The 26,587-nt window shown below is 34.4% G+C and overlaps 3 protein-coding genes across 4 annotated transcripts in view; 1 reads left to right on the forward strand and 2 right to left on the reverse strand.

The window, feature by feature from the left end:
- Sb (serine proteinase stubble) overlaps positions 1-6,898 on the forward strand; it is a 159,440-nt gene extending 152,542 nt beyond the window's left edge. For both annotated transcript variants that reach the window (XM_076119322.1, XM_076119323.1), the window contains exons 7-10: positions 2,003-2,195; positions 4,134-4,431; positions 4,738-4,887; positions 5,219-6,898. In XM_076119322.1, the coding sequence (XP_075975437.1) occupies positions 2,003-2,195; positions 4,134-4,431; positions 4,738-4,887; positions 5,219-5,356 (779 nt within the window). In that variant the 3' untranslated portion in view covers positions 5,357-6,898. The remainder of the gene's footprint in view (positions 1-2,002; positions 2,196-4,133; positions 4,432-4,737; positions 4,888-5,218) is intronic.
- Positions 6,899-8,444: 1,546 nt separating this feature from the next.
- On the reverse strand, positions 8,445-9,978 carry LOC142976037 (uncharacterized). The gene is made up of 2 exons (XM_076119235.1): positions 9,841-9,978; positions 8,445-9,578 (listed from the first exon to the last, which is right to left on the reverse strand). The coding sequence occupies exon 2, from the start codon at positions 9,564-9,566 to the stop codon at positions 8,553-8,555; it is 1,014 nt and encodes a 337-aa protein (XP_075975350.1). The 5' UTR covers positions 9,567-9,578; positions 9,841-9,978; the 3' UTR covers positions 8,445-8,552.
- A 10,053-nt stretch (positions 9,979-20,031) lies between these two features.
- On the reverse strand, positions 20,032-24,318 carry LOC142976307 (uncharacterized). The gene has a single exon (XM_076119594.1). It carries the CDS (start codon positions 24,316-24,318, stop codon positions 20,032-20,034), a length of 4,287 nt encoding a protein of 1,428 aa, XP_075975709.1.
- Between the last annotated feature and the right edge of the window lie 2,269 nt (positions 24,319-26,587).

Here is a 26,587-nt window from a genome sequence, read left to right on the forward strand (position 1 = left end):
TTGTGCCGTGTGGGAATCGAACCCACGAACACTGCCACAGACGCAGTCTAAAGAAAAAAGATCTATTTTCTTTAGACTAGGCTTGTATTCTTATTCTTTAGGCTTACACTTAGAATTTTTTTTTTGGAAGTATCTTCAAAGGATGTGGCATGAGGCAAAGAAGTGGTCTTGAATATAGACTTCTCTCAGTTGGTAGAATTGTGCTCTAGCTTTTTATAATTATTATAAATATTATGATTATAAAATTACCATGGGCCTCATTAGACCATCTCGGTATATTAGACTGCGGTGTTTACGAGGTTTTGGCTTCTATTTCTGAGTCGCGAGTTACTAACACCTACGTTTTTTTTTCAACTTCTGTTTGAATTTCCTTAAAACAGTGTTTCGGAATTTTATAATGTGTCTATTTTAATTACAATTAACTCGCCTTCTAGTACATGAGAGCAACATTATAATAGTGAAACAATGTACCCTAGAATTAAAACCTCAACTGGGAAGCAAATGGTTAAACACAGTAAAGCAGAAAATTAAAGCATAATTTTCTCGCTCATTAAAGAATGAAAGCACAAAGCGAAATAGATCTTCCACTCAAAAACATTTCCGTTCCTAAAATGCATTAAATGGAGTACGAAATTCAACTTTTCCCCTTTAATTTTATATTAAAAACGTATGATAGCATTTTATGATTTTCATTTCGCCCGCATTTTCTGTAAATCAGTGCAAATGCATCGCTTAAAAACTAGGTTTAATTTTTAAGAGGCATTAAGCGTTCATTTATTCGGATCGCCATTAGCATTTTAAAAATCAATTTACATTGCAAATGGAAGCTGATGATGCGCAAAAATGTAAGACTAATGAATTCATTTGGGATTTAAGTGATACTCATGATTACTGCCGTGAAAAATTATCGTATTTTGATTACATCGCCTCTGCAGTACCGCGATTCTGTACAACTATCGAGTATCGACTATCGACTCGCTATCGAAAAATTTTGTATGAAAAATTGATCAGCGCCCCTAGCGGATTTTTGCAACAACTATGTTCTTCAATGGCGCCATTTTCCACCAAACAATAAAATAAAATCAAATTTAATAAAATATTTTATTTGCTGGAGCGCACTTAGGGGCAATTCGAAATTCGAATTTCGAAATAAAATATTCTTTCCATTTTTAATTTTAATAAATTATTTAAATATTCTATATTAGATAATTTTAGGAAGACGAGGCCAACGAGGCTGAAAAGGTATTGTCTCCTTTGCCTGCTTCAACGTAGAAAAAAAATGACGCTGATTCTTTTTTTGTGGTGAAAATGTTTCGTTGAACAACATTAACTATGATATTTTTATATTATTGATTTATTTTTATTAATACCGTTTAAAGTAGACTTTAATTATTATTTATGAGAATAATACCTTTCATGATTATTTTTTATCCACAATAGAATGTATTTAAAATTAGTTTAGACACAATTATTACCAATAGAATTTTATTTAAAGAACGAATTTTCAGAACGAAACATTTTCTCACTTTAAATGTCAAGTTTTCGATACTCGATAGGTCGCGTTTCTCTGCCGGATTGCTGCCGGTTTCCTAACGAGTAGCTCGATAGGAATGTATGGTACTCGATAGCGTGACGTTAGTATCGAATGTACAGAATCGAGGCACAGTTTTAGCAAATTAACACCATTTTTTATCGAAAGCCGGCAAGAAAACCTGATAAGCGTGTTGCTTATATTATAGACGAATTTGCACCAAACAAACGAATCATCGGTAAATTTCAAGTTTTCAGAAAACTTGCAGCACGATAATAAAACAAAATAAAATTGCCTTTGTGGTTCCTGCTATAGTATGTACGACAACTGATCATGAAGCTGATCAGCTGATCTCGGGTTCTATTCCTAGGTCAGGCAAAATACTATTGGGTTATTCTAATTTAAACCAGATTATTTCGGCATATGGCAGTAGACTTGCCTGGATAATAACTTAATAAATATTTTTTCCAGAATGTGGTGTAACATCAATGTGGCCGCGACCTGAGGTGCGGATCATGGGTGGAAAGGACTCCAGCTTCGGTCGGTGGCCGTGGCAGGTCTCCGTCAGAAGAACATCGTTCTTTGGCTTCTCTTCCACTCATAGGTGTGGAGGAGCCATCATCAATGAAGGCTGGATAGCTACAGCTGGCCATTGTGTTGATGAGTAAGTGATCAAAACAAAATTATATTCAGGCTAATCACTAACTATATAAAACGAGTGGAGCCGAGGCCGACCGCTAGTTACTACTAAATTCAAAGTGTCCTGTACACACATACATATCTTAGTTTATGGGCAACGTATAAACTTTGATGAATATACGAACTATCGTTAAAAATACTAGATACTATATAAACTTCCTATGCAGACGCCCGGCTCAAAGTGCCATGTATCAAATATTTTGGTTTGAGATGATTTGATTTGATTTTAGCTTTATATTATTGATAGTTTAAAATAAACATTAAACTACGAGAACCTATCTTCACTCGTATTATGTTATAAAATTATATATCTAACTTCTGCTGCATTTCATTTATTGTATGAACGCAAACATTCACCGTTCTTTATGAATAAATATGTAAGTACGTAACAGCGAGTGTGCGCCGATTTCGTTTTATGATAAAGCAGTTATATTTTAAAAGAAACTCTATGAAAATTGGACTGGCTGTTTTCCAGCTTTTACATGCTTTAAAAGTATTTTAGTTTTGTCGGAATCACTGCGCTGAAAGAATTGTGTTCTTGCATCTCTGGTATAAACGAAAATGTTATACTTGATGAAATTGGAAAACTAGCTGATATGAAATTCATTTTGTTTCTGGAATGTTATTTGTAGTCAGAATATAATAAAAGTAAATTAAGTTGAAAGGCGTAGATAGTATGAACATTCCCGTAGGTTAATGATTAATTACTTTAATTAAGAAAATATCTCCTAAGATTCATACATATTAATGAAATACGTTCACTCTAAGAGTTAGCACTTCACGAAACTCAACCGTCTTACAAAGGATAACAGGCTTGAAACAAAACTGGCCACAATTTCGCAATTCGTATTCCGCCCTCCATTTTATCACGAAAAAAAGTCTTAAACATCTTAAGCCTTCCTGAGAAATGTTTTATCAGAATCCATTTTGTAATCCCCGAGATTAACGCATTCATACAGACAGACGGACGGTTTCCTTTCATTTATTTTTTATATTTCCCATCTCTTAGTCTGTTTTAAGTAGATTACTGTAAAAACAAAGTAAAGGGAATGGTCTAAACACCGTAAAAAAGAATTAAAACGAACTTCTTTAATGGAGTCTGCCTTAAATCGGATAACCTAGTTAAAAAATGTTTAAGTCTGTGGTTTTTATGTTCGAGAGAATAGATTGGTTTTTTTACGAGTGTCCTGATCTCATTGAGGTAAGCAGACCTCTCAATGAATGACAAAAGCTTGTGCAGAAGCCTGAAAATTACGTCCGTCGTTATTTCACGTCGGCTTTTCAATTTCCATGTTAATATGGGACTGAACAAAAAGAATGTCATACTTTTTATCATGTTGAGTGGATGAGAAGTGACGTTTATTATTCTCGACGTCGTTATGATATTTATTATGACTTGATGTTATGCTAATATGATTACTTTTTGAATTGAATATGCTCGGCTCTTTTTTGAGTTTGTGCTTTTGTTGGATTAATGTCAATATTGTCCATTGTTTTTATTTTTGCAGTGTTAAAGTAGCCTTTGTGAATAAAAATATTTAATGCTGTCAAACAGCGGTATTATATTGACAATTGAAGCAATGTTGTTTTATAAGATTTATTCGTATTCAATTTAATATATTTCGTGTGATTTATGGATTTTTAATCCTTTGAATACAGGCGTCTCACATGGAATAAAAAACTGTATTACATTGTTTCTTGCTCTGATCTGTGTTTTTGCTTACCACCGGCTGTGGTTTGATAGGTAGCTCAAGGAAACAAAAAGTTGTATAATCATTAATATGAAGGATAAATTTAATAGCATAAGAGCAAATAAAAAATACTTAGAATGCATTCTTTCTTTTGAACCAATAGCATCATTAATGTTATAGTTTTTATTCTAACGAAATGTTTCTCCTTCCAGTCTCCTGACATCTCAAATAAGGATCCGTGTTGGAGAATACGACTTTTCATCAGTATCCGAAGAATATCCGTTCGTGGAGCGCGGCGTCGCCAGAAAAGCTGTTCACCCTAAATACAACTACTATACATATGAATATGACCTGGCTCTGGTAAAGTTGGAGTCTCCAGTCGTGTTTGCACCTCATATTTCACCCATTTGCTTGCCGGCTACTGATGATCTGCTAGTGGGAGAGAATGCTACCGTCACTGGCTGGGGAAGACTGTCTGAAGGGGGTGTGTTGCCGTCGATTTTGCAAGAGGTAAGCGCATTTTGGTAACTTGTGTTGCTGATATATATAAATTTGTGTGTCGACGCTAAGATTGATATGTAATCTCGACAAGATATTAAGAATTGTTGTAAAAATGCTATACTATCATGATACTGACAGTCAGAAATATAATAATTAATATTTTTTAAAGACCACATATTATTATGTAGTGATTGACAATCACGAATTTTTAGACAATGGCTAGATCCATGTAACAAAATATTTTTTTGTGAGCACAGTGATTAAAAACTAATCGTGACAATATATTAAAAAGGCTGTAATTTTAATATCTTTCAGGTCCAAGTACCGATAGTATCAAACGAGAGGTGTAAATCCATGTTCCTGAGGGCTGGCAGACACGAATTTATTCCTGACATCTTCCTTTGCGCTGGTCACGAGAGGGGTGGCCACGACTCTTGCCAGGGGGACTCCGGGGGACCTTTGCAGGTAATCTGGCTTTGAATTAATTACCCTTGATTAATTTGACTCGCTGCCGGAAGAAAAGTTAAGCTGAAGACCCTTGATAAAACATTCTAGTGCCGACTGCCTTTGAGTATGATCTGCAAATGTATTTGTTAAAGCCAGGTGATTTTCTTTGCCTACATCACCCCTTTCTTGATTTGCATTGGATAAGAACATACCTTCGTTGATGTGAACCTGCAAGCATTCACACTTTTTATCCAAAATTTTTAAACATCTATAAAGAAGTGTAAAGCTCTGGCTGAAAAAGCGGGGATTTGATACTTTTTAAAATGTATTATACTACTTTCTCTTTTAGGTCAAAGGAAAAGACTCCAGGTATTTCCTGGCCGGCATCATCAGTTGGGGCATCGGCTGCGGCGAAGCCAACTTACCAGGCGTTTGCACCAGGATATCAAAATTCGTACCCTGGATCCTGCAAACTGTCAACTCCTAAGCCGACATGAACTGTGAAAGTGACATTCAGAACACAAGTGTTGAGTGATGACTCGAAACGAATTTGTTACAAGTGCAGCGTTACCTTCAAAAATGTTGATTTGATTCAACGTTTTCTGAGGCGTTTTGTTATCGAATAACTTCCTAGAAGCTGTGTGAGACTCGCTGTGGCGAGTTTCTTCATCAACCTGAAGCTTCAATATGGTGACATTTTCTCGCTCGGAAACGCCTGACAACGACTTAGACGCCTGAACGTTAAGCATGAGTATGTGTTTTAGTGATCATGGTTACTGTTTCTCTATTGTACGCAGTTTCAATGGTCAGTAACTTTAAAATCTTGCCAATTATTCGATAGGTTATTGTCAATAGAGTCGATAGTAAAACCTTTCATTTTCGAAATTTAGTTTCGTCTATACAACTAAGCCTGAATTCCTGATTGTTGAAAATCTTCACCACTGAACTTAATAACGTGAGGTTTACTATTTCTATAAGCCCACTTATACCATTTCTAAATATGCCTTAGCTATCGGATATTAGTTAGAACGAGATTTGTATGAATTATCTGACATAAAATAAATAAATATTTTGAAAACAGTTACTACGATCACTAATTCCAACATACAGCTACTTTGCCTTATGCACTTGAAACATAGTTCTTTGTAAATACAATCTATTTTAAGATCATTTTTATCTTTACTAGTATAATTTTACATAAGTTTTATATGCTCAAATGTAAATATTGCGTTATGTATCTTGCCGTTTAGTTAAGCTTACTGATAATACAGTATTATACAATTTTCAATTGCATATTTTGTAAATAATTTAGTTCCTTGTGAAAAGCGGATAGGAATTTGAATAGACTTGCTATGACACTTAATTGAAGAATAACATAAGTGTTGACTTATGTAATTTTTATCGAATTTTAAATGAAAGAGACAGGTGTTTATGTGCTTGTTATAATAATCTTTGTAATGCCCAGTTTCTGAGTACATTTAGCAGTAGTTTATCTATTCAATAGGGTTTAAACTCATACAAAAAACGCAATTGAATAGATAAACTACCGCTAAATCTACCTCAGAAACCAGTGGTAAATGTATTGTTTGATATAATGAAAAATGAAAATACGTACCCAACTTGAAGATACATCCAGTTGGAGCTACTTATAGTTTAGCTCTTTGAAGATTCAAATATACAACAGCCAGTATTGTAACCGTCGATTTTTTTGCGTACATGCGTTAATATACCTACTTCGTGTGATAGCAAGTCTATTCCTATAACTCCAGTGTATACTGTTTCAAATATAACAGTTAGTTATTATAATATAAATAATATATTTTTGTAAATTGATATTAACTTGTTATAAACAAAATGGATGAGTTTTACCAAATCACGCATTGTTACTGCATTTAGTAAAATAACGGCGCTCAAGTGATGTTGTTTGATTTAGTTAACTATTGCGATTTTATTAAATGATAGTTTATGATGACGTTGATTGTTTTCACAATAATATTATTGTTAATAATTATTAAAATATTGAGATATTTTTTTGATTTTTTATTCTTGGCTATGTCTATTATCCTTATTTGCCTACTTATTCTTGCCATTGCATTCGCTACGCATTTATATTTTTTTTTTTAATAATTGGTTGGTAACTAATTTATATTATTTTCAAAAATACGGCAAATCAAATTTTGTTGCAAAACATCAATCTATCCTTAACAGGATTAAAATTACTATTTTATGCATTGGTAGGCATTGAAATCTTGGAAATTAATTCCGAAATATTTACCCATCGGGCTTATAATTAAATCTAAGAAAGTTAGTATTTCATTCACTTTAATTAGTGCAAGTATATTTAAAACAAAATTAATTTTGCAACTCTATTCACACAAGCTCATAAAGCGCATTAAAACGAGTAGCCCTTCTACATACACAAAATGAGTAATTAATTAGCGTCTACCCAAACAACTAGTGCTTGATTACCTCCGAAGAATTCAACTTAGAGGTCAATAAATAAAGAGCTGGCGTGAATTGAATTCCCGACGGTGGTCCCACAAATTTGCACAGGGTCATTAGGGACCCTAAATTTGGGTCAGATTTTGATGAGAGAATGCGGTTCTACATTATACAATCAACTGAGAAAGGTAGACGGTGAGAAACATGATTTCTAAATTAAATTTAATCTAACGTATTTTACAACTATTTTTATATTTTTCACTTAAGGTTCCAAATAATTCAAATTACTCTTAGATTGTTCTAAAATTTCCATTTAAATTGATTATAAATAATAAAAATATCAGGTATTTCATTAAAATAAACTATCCATTACCAGCCCACTTTGTTAGTCAGAGCCCATATTATTATTTGGACAAATGCCTTGACTAAATTTTGGACTATCTCTCTCTCTCTCTAAGGCCAGAGTCTAGTGGTATACAAACTACCTAAAATTACTTATCATTAAAAAAATGAATCGATGTGTTATCTAATAATTACACAACTTAACATTAAAATATCTAAAAAACAACCCAATATGCGACCACATAACAAAATTAATATCAATTAAGTACTGCCATTGAAACAAGCACTCATTTATCTAACGCCATATCTATTTCAGTGACTAAAATCAGTTCATCTATTAGTGGTTTGTGTGAATCGATTCAAATTGGTGCTCTGTCCGTATCAGATGGTAAATAAGCCTCATTTGTTATAATGTCGTGTCATTACTGTGTTTTGATGTCACTTCTCATTTTCATTAGGTCTTTATTATTCAATATTTTGCAAGGAAATTGTGGGAAGTTAGATGTTTTTATAAAATCAGGACTTGACTACCATAGGTTGGAATGTTGATCATAATATTTCAAGTTTGGTTCCCGGTTTCGAAGTTGCTTCAAGAATGTCTATTGTCCCTTAGAATAATCTTAGAAGCTACCCAACGTATACAGAATTTTAGTTACTTGGCTGGTATATGGTAATAAGCTCACATTTTTTATAAAAGACATACATTAAAAAATAATTATCATCGTAATTGGTATGTGAATGTCCTCTGTTAATCATTTTAACTTAACAGGTGATTGAATAAAATAAACAAAGCAAGGCATTCAAAATTTATTAAAACCAAAACAAAACCTTTGAGGTAATTTTCATATTTCTTCTAAAAAAGAAAATAAAAACATATTTTTAAATCATGCAAACATGCTTCAGGGCCAGCACATCCCTAGTACCTGCATTGGCAGTAACAACCACGATTGGAAATTCTCTACCGATCTATCACAATGCATTATCATATAGCCTCTGTACCACGCAGACACTATACAATCATAGTAAAATAGTAAAACCCTCTTGAAATCAGGGTCGCAGCTCTCAAAGCCCGGATGTATGGCATCAGGCGCATTCTTGCAATGTATACTATTAAATTTCACATTGTACGTCGGTATGGGCCGTGTTATTGGAGATTTTGGAATACCAAACTCCAAGTCCAATATCCAAGGCATGTGACGCTGCAAATTTGGCATTTTACAAAATTCATCTATTATAGGATTTGGGTCGACAGCCAACATATTTGGGGTCGGAAATAATTCCTTTGGTAATTTCAAGTAAGATTCTACAGGATCTTGATTTTCAACTTCGCTTACATCAGCCGTTGTATTTAATGTTGATAAAACCTCATCTTGTACGTAGTATGTTTGTTCATTAGAAATTTCATCTGTCTGTTCCGTACAAAAACCATACTCCTGACCGTAATTTGTTATATTCCCTGCATCATCTTGAGCGTATTGTGGTATTACTGGTGACAGTAGAGGTTGAACAACTGTACCGATCACAGGAGTAAGATGTGTAGCGAAAACTTGGGTAGTACTAGGTATTATGACAGGTACTGCACTGAACAAAGGTTGTGGCCAATCGTTCATAGTGAGAGGATAATTGTAATCTTGTTGGTATGGATAACATGTTGTAACAAGATTACTGGCTGGTATCGGACCTGATGCTACCAGTTGCTTTTTGCAAAGTTTATGGCAATGAGTTGCTGGCATTGGTTGCATCTTCTTCCTCAGTTTGAGGATGATGTTTCCTTTGATGATTTTCTTTCTTGCTAGCAAGTGCCTGGCATCTCTGAGGTAGTGTAGGTTTTCAGCCTCAAGTTGTGTTGATGCATTTAGTAAGGCTTCGTGGCGAGAGCATAATGTTCTACTTGTTGGTGATGTGGGACCCATTGTGATACATACCTGAAAGAAAAATAAAAACAATGACGTAACAGGTACTATTTTTATGTGATTTTTGTATTTAATACATTTACGTCGGCTTTTCATTCCGATGAAGACATCTTTAACACATTTTGAAATTAAGTATTTATACAATGATTAATAAATTGTAAATAAAGTTCTTTAGAATGTTGAAAAACATGTGTCGCTCAAAATAAAAAAGTAATTAATTTCCTAAGTGTTAAGAATTTGCTAAAAACTATAAGTAAATAAAGATACTACTTACTTTTCTAAATTCTCTGAAAAAATAAGTTTGTTACTGAAACCACTGCAGGTTATAAGTAATTGAAATTTTGATAAAATCGCGTCAAGTATTGGTTACTATCGTCATGCTATTAGAATAGAGAAATACAAGGGTATGTTTGTAAATATTGTTTTTTACAAATGTGGGTAGTTGGTGACATAATATATATTTTGTTTTTGAAATACATTTAATGACATTAATAAATTGGGATATTACTATTCTTATTTTAATAAAAAATACAATAATAATAAAATACATTTTTGGATTGATTAATTTTTATTTTTATTTTATTGTAAGTTGACCCAAAATGCTCGTTGTCAAATATGTATGTTTTGTTCACCGTAGTACAATCACGTTTTTAGTAAGTTTTCATACAATGTCAATCACATTGTGATAAGGCTTTTTTAAACGATAACTTTTTATAATACCATTCGTATTTTGTTTTTTGTTTTATCATGATAGCCACATAATAATAGTATGTGACTTTCAAAGAATTATTTACCATTTTTCAAGCAAAATAAAATATCTCTGAATAAAATATACACGAATATACAGTATCAAATTCCGGGACCGCGATCCCAAACGTAATAACAGTAATGCAGTGATTTTAAACAAAAGCGTACATTTTCATCATACCAGTGCTGGAATAAAAATGAATAAACATTTGACGCCAAAGCTTTCTGTTGCAGTTTCCTTGTTATATACAGGATTGCTGAAAGATAGACCTTTAAAAATGTATGTATGTCGAATCCGATTGCTCGATTCAGCCCTTCGTGCGTTTCATGTTGATTGTGTCCCACTGCTTGCCAAGCACATTATCGATACTTTTTTAATAATCAATGAAATTCATACAGCTACTTTGTTTTTTAATGCCGGATGCGATTCGTGGAGGTAGAATGTCATTAGATTTGTATAAAAGTAGTCCTTTGAAGGCGTTGCGTATCGGAGAAGTGTTAGGTCGGAGAAAACGGAGTGTATAAGGGACCTAACTTTTATTCAAATTGCCGATACCTTGCTTCTTATAAACTATTACTAATACCGAAAATATAAAGTCTTAACATAACAACGTACGTTACCGAAGTTTTTCTACACCCTGTATAATTTTTTCGCATCTAAAATAATGAAATGTTTTAATGTAGTGTAACCCGAGCTCCATTTGTTGAAATCTGCATTCAGATAACTGGATAAGATTATATTTTTCCTGGTTTGAGTATTTTGGGGGTCACGATTTTAGTAGGAAGGAGCCTTTAGTGTTGCACTATGACTAATTTTGTAGTAATTTACAATTTGATTTTGTATAGCTATTTTAAAACAACATTAATGAAACTATTTGCTTTCAATTAAGATACAATTCTGGTATTCAAAGCCCAAAAAAAAATATCGATATGACTAACGATGTTGCAGTAAATCGATATTTTACATAATTATTATATTTTTTAGACAAAATATTACTATATTTTATCTATTTCCTTCAAGTTGTGATGTATAAAATCGAAATCACATCATTATGCATGTTGTCTCTAAATTGTATTAAGATCAGTTTTGGGTAGTACCTAAATAAATAAATGATTTCTACATTTGTAACACCTCTACTGTTACACTAATACCGCTTACTACTATCCTACCATTTTTATTTTACTAACTCGCAACAGAAAAGCAAATACACGTATATTCTGTTAACCTGCACACAATTTTTCTGTAATGCGACGAAGCTTTTAAAGTAAAATGTAATAACAATAAAGTTGAAGATCTCACCTCGGCGACTATAAAACTGAAAATGTCGTACGAATATGACTATAGCTTTATGAATACTGAATTATAAATACTTGCTGGCAAAACGTTGTGTAGATTTTCAGATATATTCATATTCATATTCATATTTTGACAACCTTTACGTTTAGAAAATAGTGAGACATTTTTGAAATGTAATAAGCGTTCTATATACAGGTTTTAACACGTATTAAAAGATATTGGTCATAGAATGTGAGTGTCCACTCCTTTCTGATAATTATGATTTGTTTTAGGCGTTGTTACGTTAGTGATATTTTAATGCTTTCTCAACGTAATCGGACTATTTTGATAAAGATGCAAACATATATTTTCAAAGTGTTTTTATATGAAGTAGTTTAGTTTCATTTTCACTGTGAAAAGCCCAGTGCCACCGAAAATACCTGATATTGTAATTTATTTTGTATCTTCCATATAAAAATAATATCTTTTTTAACCGGTTTTCACAATAGTTCCTACTTCATAATCTAAATTAAATCCTTCACATTCCACACAATGGTTTCCAACAATAACCTCTTCAACATTTTTAACCAGTCTGCTATTTTCAATAGCACGTCTGTTCCGCGGGATTTCCTTTAGTGCAAATTGCTAGCGTCTGGTGTTCCGTCGTTGTAATGATCGTCTATTGTACACCCGCAATTGTAATGTTCAAGTTTTTCGCACATTTTTTTCTATTAAATTGAAGGTAAATGCATTTTTGATGACGATTTTCGTCGAAAGTTGAGAGCTGTTTACTTGGGGAAGCCTTTAATTTGCCGCATAAATGTTATGACATTTGCAAAATTCGTGAAGTTTGTCTTAAATTCTATTTGGATAGAGACATACTTCAATTTTATAGGTTGTCATAACCTCTGTTATAGGCAACATCGCATAGACTTTTGCATTGTAAATATTTGATTCAAATCTTTTCGTGTTTAACCAAATTCTTGAACTGTTTCAATTATATAGATTTGTTTAAGGTTTTATACTGGAATACTAATCAGTGAAACTTGTGTTAAATTCAAAGTGTACCCACTGTCAAATTGACCACATCGCTTACTTAAACTTGTAAACATGGTTTACTTTTTTTTTTTTAATTATAATTTACTAAACAAAACTATATTTAAATGATATTATTTCATATATTAATATAAAAATTAAAAAGATATTCACTTTTTTTAAATCTCAAAAATGTATTATGCTACATTCTGCAGTGCTAAAAATACCTATTTCCTGTTAATTTTCTCTAGATTTACTTTGTCGAAAGGCAACATTTTCCAATATAAGAGTTGCCTGTAAGCGAGTGTTGATGATGATCACGTCGGTATAAACTGTTCTCTGGAGACAAAGGACGCTCGGCGATTGCACCCACAAACCACTAAGTGTGGTATAAGTTATAGGGCATAGCGTATCTGTAATTACTTCGTTTAAGGTGTTAATAGCTAAATTGTTTTTTGACTTATATCAAAATATTGTTTTCAATAGTGTTTAGTTTATCCCAATTTGTGCCAAATTTTGAATTTTGATACAAGGAGCTCGTAACTCTCATTCCTGAATTGTAGCATTCAAAAGATGACTTAAGTACCTGTAATGTCTGGAATTAACTATGCTACATCAAAATCACTGTGAAAAAAAGCAAAACATACCTGAAAATGAGACCTCAAATAGGCTGTTTCTAAAAAATATCAAAAAAAGAGTAGGTAACAGAAACTGTAATATGAACCATACAATATCACAAGAAAGAATGGTTAATGTTTCAACATACATTTCCCACAAAAACATTATTACTATCACAATTATACAAAAAATTGACAATTGCTAATTACAGTCAAACAAAATTAAATCGCTTTAACTTGTGTCTTAAGGCAGCTCTCAATAGTACGTGAATATAAACGCCCCCGCACAGTGTGGTCAAAGGAGACTGCAACTGTAGCCGCTTCTTAATATTTTCTCAGGAAATACCAGTTACTGTTATTCGGACTATGTGTTCCCAAGGTACGGTATTTTCAGTGGACCAAAGCTTTGTGTTCGTCTTAGAGATATTTTCTAAAACAAACCACGTTTTACTCAGTACAAGCTACGTGTAATGCCTTTTAACATACGTTACATACACGAGAGTATAAAATGCCACTGTTGCAATATTTTCTACTTACTGTTACATCTTCTTGTATACATTTTTCATGATCTACTGACTTCATCTATTGGCCATTTTTATAGTGAGAAACTTTATCTAACAAAGATTTAAATTTTTTGGCAAATTTTTCTTTGAAAAAGTTATTTTCCAAAGGAGTAGTTCCAAAGTTGTCTAGCCAAGAAAAATAATCTATATACATGCTAAATTCTACCAAAAACAATGCAGCAGTTAAGAGCGTAAAAGACACAAATTTCAGTCCGCCTGTGATTACGACCATTGTAACCTGCGCCGAAACGTCAAGCAATCCATGGTAATTCCCGTAAAAAAAACATAGTTACTACACGAAATTTTGAAAGTTCTGACAGACGAATAGTCTTTTGCACTTATAAAATAAGCATGAATGGCCAAAACAAGCTTTAAATTGTCCTAACATTACCAATCCTAAATGGTCACCTACCAAATACAAAACAAAACAACATTGCCGTACTTCTCTAATCGATTGTTGCCATTTCAGTCGCTCCCTCTATTGTTACGATATGGTACTATTAATCCTGTTAAGGATAATAGCAGAATATTGATACTTGACCGGATCACCAGGATTAATTATTGTCTGTATGCTGTTGCTAAGATGACTTGTGTCTTGACATGCTATGGCTATTAATTCTAGGAATAGTAATGGAGAATTATTAGAGCTGTATGCAACGTATACATAACAGCCAGACGGTTTAGGAATGGGTGAGTTAGAGGAAGACAACTGTAGTGCTATTATCTAGTGTCGGTACTGTCGCGTATCGAAAGTTTGTCATTCAAAATGTGCAGCTAAAATAATTTCTGCGACGCCTGCTAGCGACGCAGATCTCGATATTTAGCAGGCTGTTCGATAATGGTGGAGAATCAAGCTACTGTAGCGCGATATCGATAATAACGAGCATCGACAATTTTAAATTTAAAATGAACTGAACAATTAGTTTCAATAACACCCACTGGGGGCGCTGGATGTTGATAGTACTATAAAATCAATTTTAAAGAGACCTGTGGAGACAATTTTGGAGTAGATATTTTGTTCAGTTGTCGTTAGTATACTTTGCGCTCATAGTTATTTTATTTTTTTTGTTACTAGTTAGGAATGCAGTGATGCAGTTTATGCCATGATGTCTACAAAAACAATGAAACTACTGTATTATCGCAGATATCGTTAGTTAGATTTCTGTTTTAATAGAAAACAAGATCGTTTTCCCGTCGATTGCCACACAGAAATATTTGTAGGTATATCTACAAATTATTCAAGATGTATGTCTCGATCAAACACTTTTAAATTTCAGTACGTATTACGTACTTTCTTGTCATGATCGAAATTGCGATCAAATCCCTAAAAACAAAAGAACGGAATCACTCAACCACCATAAGACCACAACCTATTTTTATCAAAATCACATTTCACGCTGTATGTAAGCCTCTTTATAATGATCCCAAACATACCCAGGAAATGCTTGTATGACGTAAATCGCCACCCAAAATGTAGATTGGAAGGTCCTATCATTTCGCATAGTCGCATGTCGTCAACATTTTTACTATTTCATTCTATTTTTATATTTCTGTTGGGGGCAGGTCCATAGCAGAAGGGACGATATTGTCCCTTGAGGCGACCCTTGTCTCTTTGATTTTTTTATGTGTTCCTTTTCGGTCGTGTTGCGTTGCTCTGACGCTATGTCATATTTAATATGGTCTTTTATTTATAGTTTTTTGATTTTGGATGACGGATAGATGTTAGTGACTTTTGCTAATGTTTGTTTTGTGAACGGAATATGGAGCTAGTTCTCGCGTAGTTCTTATTTTGTATTAGTTTCGTTTTTAGCAGAGTAGCTCGTTTTCAAGCAAGTCTCCAAATGTAGTCGATGACGTGTCTACTGAAACGCTAAGGCCCTGCTCTTGTCACATAACCTGCAGTATATAAACTTCTGCGTTGAATAGGTAAGTATAAAGAGTGACTTTATAATCTTTATTTTCTAAGAATTAGAAAACACGGATTCTGGCTCTACCTTAAATATCGAGCAAAAAATTCTTATAAACTTAATCATTCAGAAAAGCTTATTTTGCAATGCAGACGCCCAAATGAATCCATAATTCGACGAAATGTGTTTGTACTAAAATATTAAAATAGATAGTAATATATACGACCATTATTACGCAATCTAATCTAACAACTAGTGATCAATAAACCTATAATTTAGAAGTAATGAGTCGTAACGAAGCAATATCATTATGTATCATTTATTTGTATTCAATCAGCGTTAATTCAGTGCAGTCCATTAGACTATACAAACAATTGTGGTGCAATTGTATTAGCGTGGGTTCTTACTTGTAGAAAGGTATATTATAATTGAATCAGGTTACTTATTATAGCGTTATTAGTTTCTACCTGCGATATTGCTTGCGTAGAAAGATTACGAGTGAAAAGCTTCCTGTGGTAAAACCTCTGAAATAAAAAGTATTCATTAAATACTTTATTAATTTTTATCGTAGGAATCTGTGTGCCTTCTATCGTAAACTTTTCAATAGTTTTTGCGTTAATGAGTAAAAAAATTGAGTACTCACAATGTTTCGTATTTGTCCATACTTACGTGACTAATATTATGTATGTGAAAGGCTGTCTGCCTCCTTATCTATCTTCAAAGACTGAACTGCTGAACGGATATTGAAGAAGTTTAATATAGTAATTGGCGTTAAGCTAGGCTATGAAAGATAGGCTACTATTAAAACTTAAGCTTTTGACATGAGCAGAGCTGCGTACTTATAATGTCCTTTTAGTCCATATTCGGCTACAGCAGCAGTTACATTGAAACCACAACAACTGTGCAGGACTTTGTTCATAGTGTCTAAGTGTGTACACAATACACTTGTAAGCTCTTTACACATACACTACTCAACCGACACGACCAGTGCCGACCAGACCAGAGAAGTCAGGCTCAGGACCGATGGCTTTACAGGCACGGAGGTCTAGAACCTCAACTTTCCAACTTTGGGCAATCTCTTAGAAAAGCTTAATAGAAAGAATTAGAAAATACTTTTTGGTCCGACTCAGGATTGGAACCCGAGACCGCTGCTCGCATACACTACAGAATTTGCCACAGAGGCAGTCAAATAACAAGTAATAATATACAATTCAGTTATGATTATCCTCAGTATGATTACGTATGAATATAAATTAAATGGAAAATTGGTTTCTGTTCCATTATATTACCAATTTATTTTGTTCATTTGACTTGAAAAGCTTATATTCAATATCATTTCCCTAATCAAATTACTAATTAATCGGTCAAAATCATCATTTTAGCAAATCAAATCGAAATTTCAATATTGAATGATAGTTTGAATGTAATATTTCGTGTTGATTAGATATTCACATTAAAATTTGGTACATTTCAAAACCTAAACTGCACTCTGTTTCACTGCCAGGAAGAGTCCCAAATGAGGAAAGGGCCTTCAGTCCACCACGCTGGCGAGGTGCACGTAGGGGACTTGAGGGTTTGCATGTCCTTAAGAAATGTGTTTTAAAACTTTCAGGCATACAAAAATTCAACTACGAAAGACCATTGGTGGGCTGCCCTAGGTTTAAACCGTTGACAAGCTGAGACCACTCGGATTTCTCAGGTCTAAACGGCATAAAATAATTTTGTTTGAGTAATTTCTTAAAGAAAGGAGTGACGTTGTTGCATTTGATCGTAAAGTTGACATCGTTATCTGGCCAAATATTTAACGTTACACAACCCAATATCATTTTAGCAGTTCAATAAATTCTGTGCCATACAAACATACAAAGCATAAAGGTACCGAAAGTTTCCAAAGAACGTGTGTACTAACAATTCATAGGATATTCGTTCGTATATCAGAATGTGCCCGTGATGGGCGGAGTGCACACTGCACGGTAAAGTTTTAAACTTGTAGCGTTCACATATTAACAAGAACTTGAAGTGTCGAATTAAATCATAGGTTTTTTTGGATATTAGTGTGTTTGAACTTAAGGACCAATGGTTATTTCTTTTATGTAATTTAATATTCTCATTGTCATAATGTATTAGGAAGAGGTATTTTTTAGTCACGAATATGATTTCGATATTTCAACTTAATCATATGATAGGCAATAATGGTGAATGACTATCACAGACTAACGGTAACTATCCAAAAGGGTCATTCCCTACTACTATAATAATAAATAATTAATTTTCTTTCAAAACCTAATCAGCGCCTCAACCGAAAACCGTAGGTACTAATTGTTCAATATATTATGTAGGTATTTTAAATATCATACTTAGAAAATCCATAGTACCGATTAAATAGAGTCACGCTACGCTCGTTTAATTATAATTATTAACAAAAAAGTATATTGTTTCAAAAAATAATATCTTGTATCTACCACTTCCCGTACGTCAGCATACAGATACCCATTATACAGGAATCCAAACAATCGCACAGTCGGGTTTTGCAAATGACATTTATTACTATAGCAGAAGTTTTATACAATAGCGTACCTGTGCTTTGCACAATAGCCGCCATTTTGTCGATGTAAACAACATACATATGTCCAGATTCCAACCGTAAAACTGCGCTCACATTGAATTTCCCCCCGAAAAATTTTTCACGTTGGATTTTCATGAAACATTGTCATACATTACGCGGTAAATACTGAAAAATTACGATTTTTCTCTCTTTCGCTGATGCTGAAACAATGGTGAATAATAAATGTTTTTTACTGATATTGTAATTTTTTTGTGCGTTCTTTTTTAAAGCTCTGTTTGATGTGTGGACAATGGATTTTATAGTGAGCCGAGTTGTTTTTTTAATAAATTATCTATAGGAATTGGGAATCCAATTCACTGTTGGCTTTATTTTGTATCATTGACTCTACTATAAATAATAACCCTTTCGCGCTTTTTTGAACAGAAAATGTTAACCCTAACGTACATGAGATATCGTCAATAGCCGTTCTCTTTCTGCTGGATCTCTCTCACCGTCATTGCCCGTCATATTTTCTAACGACGCAGATGATTATGTGTGTATTCAAAACATTATACATAATAATTGCTGTGCATACATAAGTATAAGATCACGTCTTCTTTACATAGGAGTAGTCTACCAGAGAAAATTGTTGTATTTTTTGCAATCCCTACTTCATATAAAAATCAGCATACATCGAGTGAAAAGTTTTGTATCGGGAGGTCCAAGTTGGCGCCTTGTCGCCTCTTGCATTACACGGACTATTGGCACTCTACAAGAATTAAAACTATACGTAGATACGATAAACTTGAATATCTTGAAAACACCTGAGATATCACAAGTATATGGAAGATTTCAGCAGTTGTTCTGGGCATATTTGAGAACTGGAGATTTTTTTAGCTGCCTATGATGTTTTCGATGTAACGCCTTTATGATCTTATTTATTATATTATCTTATCGACTTCTTACCAAGTGATATACGCTCAGCTTAATAGACGTCTTCTAATTTTTTTTATCACATAAGTGCTTACACACGTCTCAGAAACATTTTTTATAGTAATAATGATCTTTCTTAAAAATACATGCACAAAATATCCATCCATTAATTTACCCAATATCCAAAGAATTTCAACTTCAGGACCAAAGAATGCCGCATCAAAATCTTCTTCAATCCAAGACATTTTCCATCGTACACTTCGCCGCCCAATAGCTATTCAAACGACAAGAAATACACAAGAGACGCATTTCGAAAACAAGAAATTTAAACGAATAACGTAGAAAGCTTAAGCATACCTGCGGGTCAAGCAATAAATCCAGCGGTACCTTTTAGCTTTGAAATTTGCCTGAAATTGTAAAGTTAATCTTGTTTTCTTTAAGGTACAAAGGGAGGCTTACTGTGTGTATTAAATATTGGTTTGATATCTGTGATTCATGTGTCATGATGTGTTTTTCTTTTTATGTAGGCTCTAGTACTTTTGCGGACAGTAATAGTTCAAGTCAGCTTTTCAATTTAGACTTTGGAGTTCAGTACAGGCAGCATATATTGTAGATTTGATAAAACAAGCCGACGTGTGTAAAAAAAAACTTTGCTTCCAGTATTTTTGTATGCTATATAAGAAGGCTAATAATATAGTATAATATAAAGTTGTAATTTATAAAAAAAAAAAAAAAAACTTGTAAAAGATTGTTAATAAAGGCTATTATTATTATTATTTTTTTTTTTTTTTTTTGATTTTTATTTTTCTCGGCGTACTGCCGGGCAAACCAATGCTACGGGCCTAAGCCAAGTGAACATCAGTAGAAATAGATAAGGTTGAGTTAGGGATATTTGACTGAACCGTGTTGTGTGGGAGATCGGTTTCGGTTTGAAGAAATTTTCTCACTATTCGGCAAGTATTTAATATAGCAGCTTTTTGCATGAGATGGTATGTGTTCGTTGGTAGGTTGAGGGTGTTTATGGACTGATGAAGTTGTTTTGGTATTACTCCTGTTGTGGATATGACTATAGGGACTATTGTAACTTTTTGTAGATTCCAGAGCCGGGTTATTTCATCTTTGAGTTCTGTGTATTTGGAAAGCTTTTCTGCTATTGTATTTTGTAAGTTATGAGTGTTTGGTATTGCTATATCTATTAGGTAACCTGTTCTTGTTGTTTTGTTAATTAATGTGACGTCGGGTCTGTTGTAGTGAATCGTTCGGTCGGTGAGGATGGCGCGATCAAAGTATAATTTAGTTGTGGTGTTCTCTAGGACAGTTTGTGGCGTATACTTGTAGTAAGGCGTGATGGAGTCAATCAGGTTATACCGGTGTGCAAGTTTCTGGTGTATTATGTTAGCTACTTGGTCGTGCCTGTGTTTATAATCATTTTGGGCTAATGTCTTGCATGCACCAGTTATATGCTGAATGGTTTCAGGAGAGCTATTACATTTTCTACATGTGTCTACGTTTAGGTTTTTGATGATATATTTTCTGTAGTTTTTAGTTTCAACAACTTGATCCTGTATGGCAATCATGAACCCTTCTGTCTCTGGAAAGAGTTCGCCACGATTGAGCCAAGCGTTCGACGCCTCTTTGTCGACATTTTGTTGACACAAATCATGGCGATGTCTCCCATGCAGAGACTTTTGGGTCCATTCTCTAACTTTAGTCTGAATGTCTATTATTTTTTCATTGGGCTGTTCTGCTGTATCTTTGAGGTTAAGGGGGGTTAGTTTATGATCTGCTTGGACTATAGATTTGTGTAGTGTAGATTGGGTTGCCTTAGCAAAGAAGTAATTGCGAAGAGAAGTAATTTGTTTGTTGTGTAGGTTACTGATATCTATGATTCCTCTGCCTCCTTCTTTTCTCGGTAGCGTCAAACGTTGTAGACAAGATCTTGGGTGATTTTTGCGGAACTTTGTCATGGTTGTATTTATTTTTCGTTGTAGTGTTCTTAGTTCGGTTTTAGTCCACGCTATGATGCCAAATGAATATGTAAGTAAGGGGATGACAAAGGTGTTTATTGCTTTTATGGTATTTCTTGAATTAAGCTGTGTTTTTAATATAGTGTTAAGTCGATGTTGAAATTGTGTTGTAAGTTTTTGTTTTGTTTGTTTGTGGTGTATTTGTAAAAGTTGATTGTATCCCAAATATTTGTAGGCGTCCTGTTCACTAAGTGCCTCTATATGTTCTCCTGTGCTGAGGGTGTAGTTATGTTGATGATTTTGTCCTGCTCTGACTGAGTTAATTTTACATTTATCAATGCCGAATTCCATCTGTATGTCCTTTGTAAACTGTTCTGTAATGTTAGCGAGCTCAGTAAGTTGATTTTCAGTTTCAGCGTATAATTTGATGTCATCCATGTAGAGTAAGTGATTTAATAAGTTTCTCTGGCCGTCTGTCTGTCCGTCAGTTATTGTGTCATTCAAAGGGTATCCTAATGTAGTAGCGTTCAAAATATTTGATAATGGATTTAGGGCAAGGCAGAACCATAATGGACTAAGAGCATCACCTTGAAAGATGCCTCTCTGTATGTGAATAGGCTGAGTTTCTATTGATTCATTGGATGTAGTGAGTTTAAGAACAGTAGACCATTGTGTCATAATAGTTTTCAAAAATGTGACTATTGTTGGATGAATTTTGTAAATCTCAAGTACCTGTACTAACCAAGTATGGGGGACGGAATCATATGCCTTTTTGTAATCAATATACATGCTGAAGAGATTGGATTTCGTTTTCTGTACTTGTTTTAGAACTACAGAGTCGATGATTAGTTGTTCTTTACAGCCCTGACTAAATCTTCGACACCCTTTTTGTTGCTCAGCCAAGATGTTGTTGGAGTCGATGTGTTGGTAAATGACTTCTGATACACAGGAAGTAATGATTTTGTATAGGGTCTGTAGGCATGTGATAGGTCGATATTTAGCAGGGTTGGACAGGTCATCGAGGTCTTTTGGTATCATGAATGTTTTACCTAAAGTCAGGTATGACGGCATTGTGTTGGGGTTCTGGATGAAGGTATTAATAAAATTGTGCAAGTATGGCTGTACTGTTGTGAATTTCTTGTACCAATAACTGTGGATGTTATCAGAACCTGGGGACTTCCAGTTGTGTACATGACGGAGAACATTGTCAAGAATACTAGGGGAGATGTACTCAAAATTCATAGTCTGGACCTCAGCACAATTGGCTGTCATTTCAGTTTGGATCCAGCTAGCTTCAGCATTGTGTTGTACTGGGTTTTGCCATATTTGTGCCCAGAAACTGTGTAATAAATCTGGAGTGAGAGTGTTGACCATTTCACTGGGGCGTCTATTGTCTTGAGTGTTGGATGTAGCCTGTCGGATGTTGCGATAGAAAAGTTTCTCGTTGTGTGTGAACTGTGAATTTTGTTGTTTCCTTAGATCGCACGCTTTGTATCTTTTTAGTCTACCTGTTACTACTGACAATTTTTGTTTAAGTGTGTCTAGGGTGTGTGCGGCTTGTGTGTTAGGTTCTTCATGAATGGTGTGTGTTTTGTACTGTTTCATTATATTCTGGACTTGTTTTACTATATACCTACTTCTATTACCATTTATGTATTGGGTTACTCTTCCTATTTTCATTCTTAAGTCCTCTAATCTTCTTTCTAATCTTTTCTGCCAACTTGGTTTATATTCTTGTTTAGTGTGGTGTGTGTTGTTGTCTCCAGACTGTAGTAAAATCTTCGCTCCATTTAATTTTGCAGCCGTCCACGCTGCACAGTAAATAAGTGTCTGTAAGGTGTGGAAATCAGTGTCGTTGTTAGTGTTTTCGCTAAGTGTGATAATATTTAAGTAATTTACTATGTGAGCAAGTTTTCTGGATGGTTTTTGTTTAGGTATGTATGTTCTGTTAGTTGGTTCAGTGTCTTTATAAAATGTATATGCTTGTTGAAATGTCTCGTCTATGTGTGGTTCCCTAGATAAAATAGTCTGTGCTTCTATTATACTCGTACTTGTTTGTATGTTCAATGGTAATTCTTCAAATAGGTCTAATTGTTCTGTGTTTATGTGTGGTTGTTGTGTGTTTTCAATATTATATTCATTACAGAATAAATTATGATCCGTAGAAGTTACAGCTGAATTACGGTTTTGTGATTGGAGTTCTTCTGCTATTTCTTGTTTTAGTATATTTAACCTATCCTTTTTAATATAGTTATTATTCACTATTGCACGTCTCTGATCAGCAATTCTTTGCTCACTTAGGTGGGCTAGTGAAGGGAATCGGGAAATGAAATCCTCGTGCAGCTGTTGACGATATGCCGTTTCATTAGTGCCTAGATTGGTGATACGGTAATAGGATCTCATGATAGCTTCGTTTTGCTCATTAGTCCATCTCATTCGTGTCTGTGTTGTGTTTTGGGATTGTGGCCGTAAGCTTACCGTTTGTACTGTGTTTTGGGTAGGTACATTTTGTTGATTGTATGGATTTTGTACGTGTTGTGTTTGTAGTGTTATTTGTAGCTGGTTCAATTCCTCTTTAACTTCTCTGTATATTTCGTCTATTATTTTTTGCGGTAATAATTTATTACGTACTATGGCTCTACGCTGATCGCCTAATCGCTGTCGGCTAACTTGAATGTCTGGGTACTTCTCTATGAATTTAAGATGCAGGGGTTCTAAATAAGTTTTTGTATCGGTTTCTAATGCGGTTAATTGGAGATAGGTGCGCAGTATGAACTTATTTATTTCAGGTGTCCATCGTCTGCGCGTTTGGCCCGAGGTGGGTGCAAGCTCATAGTCGAGATTGACTTCTTGCACAACACTGTCGGGCGTACTAATGGTGGACAAGGTAGATGTACTTCTTGTCATGTATGAAGGGCGAGTCGAAGGGATGGAAGAAAATAATGAATTAGTCTCATCGCCTGAGTCATCGGCTGTCACTTCTACGCCAAGAGCCCGCCTGTTCAGCCCCCGACGATCGGCTGTCATAGATTTATCGATGGGAGCCCGCCTGCTCGACTCCTGATCGCCGACGGTTCGCATGCTGCTACACCCAGCACCGGCTCCAGATGTGCCCCGGCGACCCCCGGGCAGCGACCGTAAATTGTATACTTTTTTACTCATCTCCATAAAGGGTTTACCTTTATCCTCGTTGGCCGCATAAGTTTCTATAGTATGCGTGTCCGCCCCCCACGTGGCCTGACGTTCGGCACGGACGTAAGGTAGGAATTTAGGGGGCTTATTATTATTATTATTATATAAGAAGGTATAAAGCTTTGTGGGTGCAATACAGGTCCAAAACAGCAAATTATGAACCCTGTAATGGTTTTCTTAGAGATTTTAAATAATCTACAAAAAAAGTCTTATAAATGCAGGTTTTACGCATAATAAAAGAAAAAACATTAAATGCTCGGCTGATTATTCGGAAAACCAAGGATTTTTCTTATCTGTTTCATTAAACGTATTCATTTATTTCTATACTTAGCTCACGCAGATGTTTCAAAAACATCGCTAAGATTCAAGAATGCTTAAAAATAATCTCATAAATCCTTCCAGTACCTTTTAGCTTTGAAATTGCTTAAAATTGTAAACGTAATCTGGCTTATGCTGTAGCGGCCGGATTTTAATAACCTTTTTATTTTTCCTCTTTTAGTTAAAGGCTTAGAAAATTTTGCTACTGGCCGTATTATTTTTACTTACTTTCAGAACATTTTTTCGGCTTAGTTTTTTTTTTGTTCTAAGATTACACTTCCGCCATTAGCTTTTATTTTTAAATTCACTGTCTGTTTTTAGATCTTTTTGGTTTTAACTTTTACCAATATATTTTGTACTTACTGCATTTTCGTTTAGATTTGATATTTTGAGGTTGATGAGATATGGCAATGATCACTATATACGACACTGAAACAGTAGTGAAGGAACTTTAGAATTCGATTTAAAATCTTCAAAACCTTTTTTTTTTTTTTTTTTTTTTTTTTCGTCTGGAAAATGCATTACTGCATGTCCCGCTCCAGGGAGGTAGCGGGGGTCTGTCGGGCTTTCCCGCCGGCTAGGCGTTCCGGCTTAAATTTGGGCATACCGACTAAAAACCTGACGGTGTTCCTTCAACTGTCACCATAAAGTGGCCAGGACACGGTACCTCCAATTGGATACTCCGCGTCCCAAAAAAAATCTTCAAAACCTAATGAAATATTCTTTTTATTGCTGAAATTGGAAAAAAAGCGTGATTCTTTAAACATACCTACTTACCAATTACCTACATTGATATAACAAATCCAAAAAATACTATCCAAGAGAATTTACATTTTGGAAATGATAGTGAAAACGCGCTGCGGCAGAATATCTAACCGACATATTTCTACCACATAATTTCAAATAGCAAATAATACAAGTTATCCAAACCGATTACCCGTTAAGATAAAATTGCCACTTACAAAATAGTTACACTCCCAGCAACAGAACTGTTTACTAAACAATTTAACTTGGTCGGTTTAACTAGTTTTACGGCCGTACTTCCATGTAGATTGTTATTGCCCGAGATAACTGAACTATGTCCGCTGTCTTTAAGATAATCTTTCTCGTTAGAGTTATGTTCAGTTAAGAGTTCAGCTTATCCGGACTTGTAATTGTTGTTTTAGATCAGTTTTTCTGTAGTTGAAGTTTTTGATGTGGAAATAGGAAGTTACGAGCACGTTTTAGTTCTAGGGGATAAATATTTTAGAAAAAGGAAAAATTTAACTGACTGTCTGCCCCCACCACTGAAGAAGGATTTCTACTTATTTTTTCTATACAGTCCTGTATTTTAGCATTTCCTGTTACGCATGAACATGCTAGAAAAACGTTAAACTTTAGAATAAAAGTGAGGCTGTGATCCAAGTATTCAACACACAGACCGTGCTGACTACAAGACTATATTTGATGATCTTCTCAAAAGTCCAATTAAAAAAAAAACCCTGTTTCTAAATGAAAACATGAGGCGTTCTACGAACAGTTTATTGACCTTAAAGCTACTTTAAAAACACAAACTCTGAACTTTCTGCCAAAAATCGGTGGTCGGGAAAATTGCTCGGAAATTTTTCAAATCTGTAAAAAATGTCGGCAACCATACAAATACGTTATGCTTGGCCTCGACCCTCAATTTATTCGTCGGCTTCGTTCACGAATGATTTATTCCCTACACCCTCGACCTTTGGCCAGGTTTAATGTTTATTTTCCGACAGCTTGTATGCATGGCTTCGATTAGTTGCGTTTGTTGTGTCAATTGATTTCGGACGGGAATTTCTATGGAGTTTTGTGTAGGGTAAAGGATTGATGGTGCAGGTTGGCGATTAATCCTCAAATTGGATTGGTGTCCTTTGTTTATGAAATGAGAAGTTGTGAATGAGTTGATTTG

The sequence above is a fragment of the Anticarsia gemmatalis genome, chromosome 10, assembly GCF_050436995.1.
Source record: "Anticarsia gemmatalis isolate Benzon Research Colony breed Stoneville strain chromosome 10, ilAntGemm2 primary, whole genome shotgun sequence".
NCBI lineage: Eukaryota > Metazoa > Arthropoda > Insecta > Lepidoptera > Erebidae > Anticarsia > Anticarsia gemmatalis.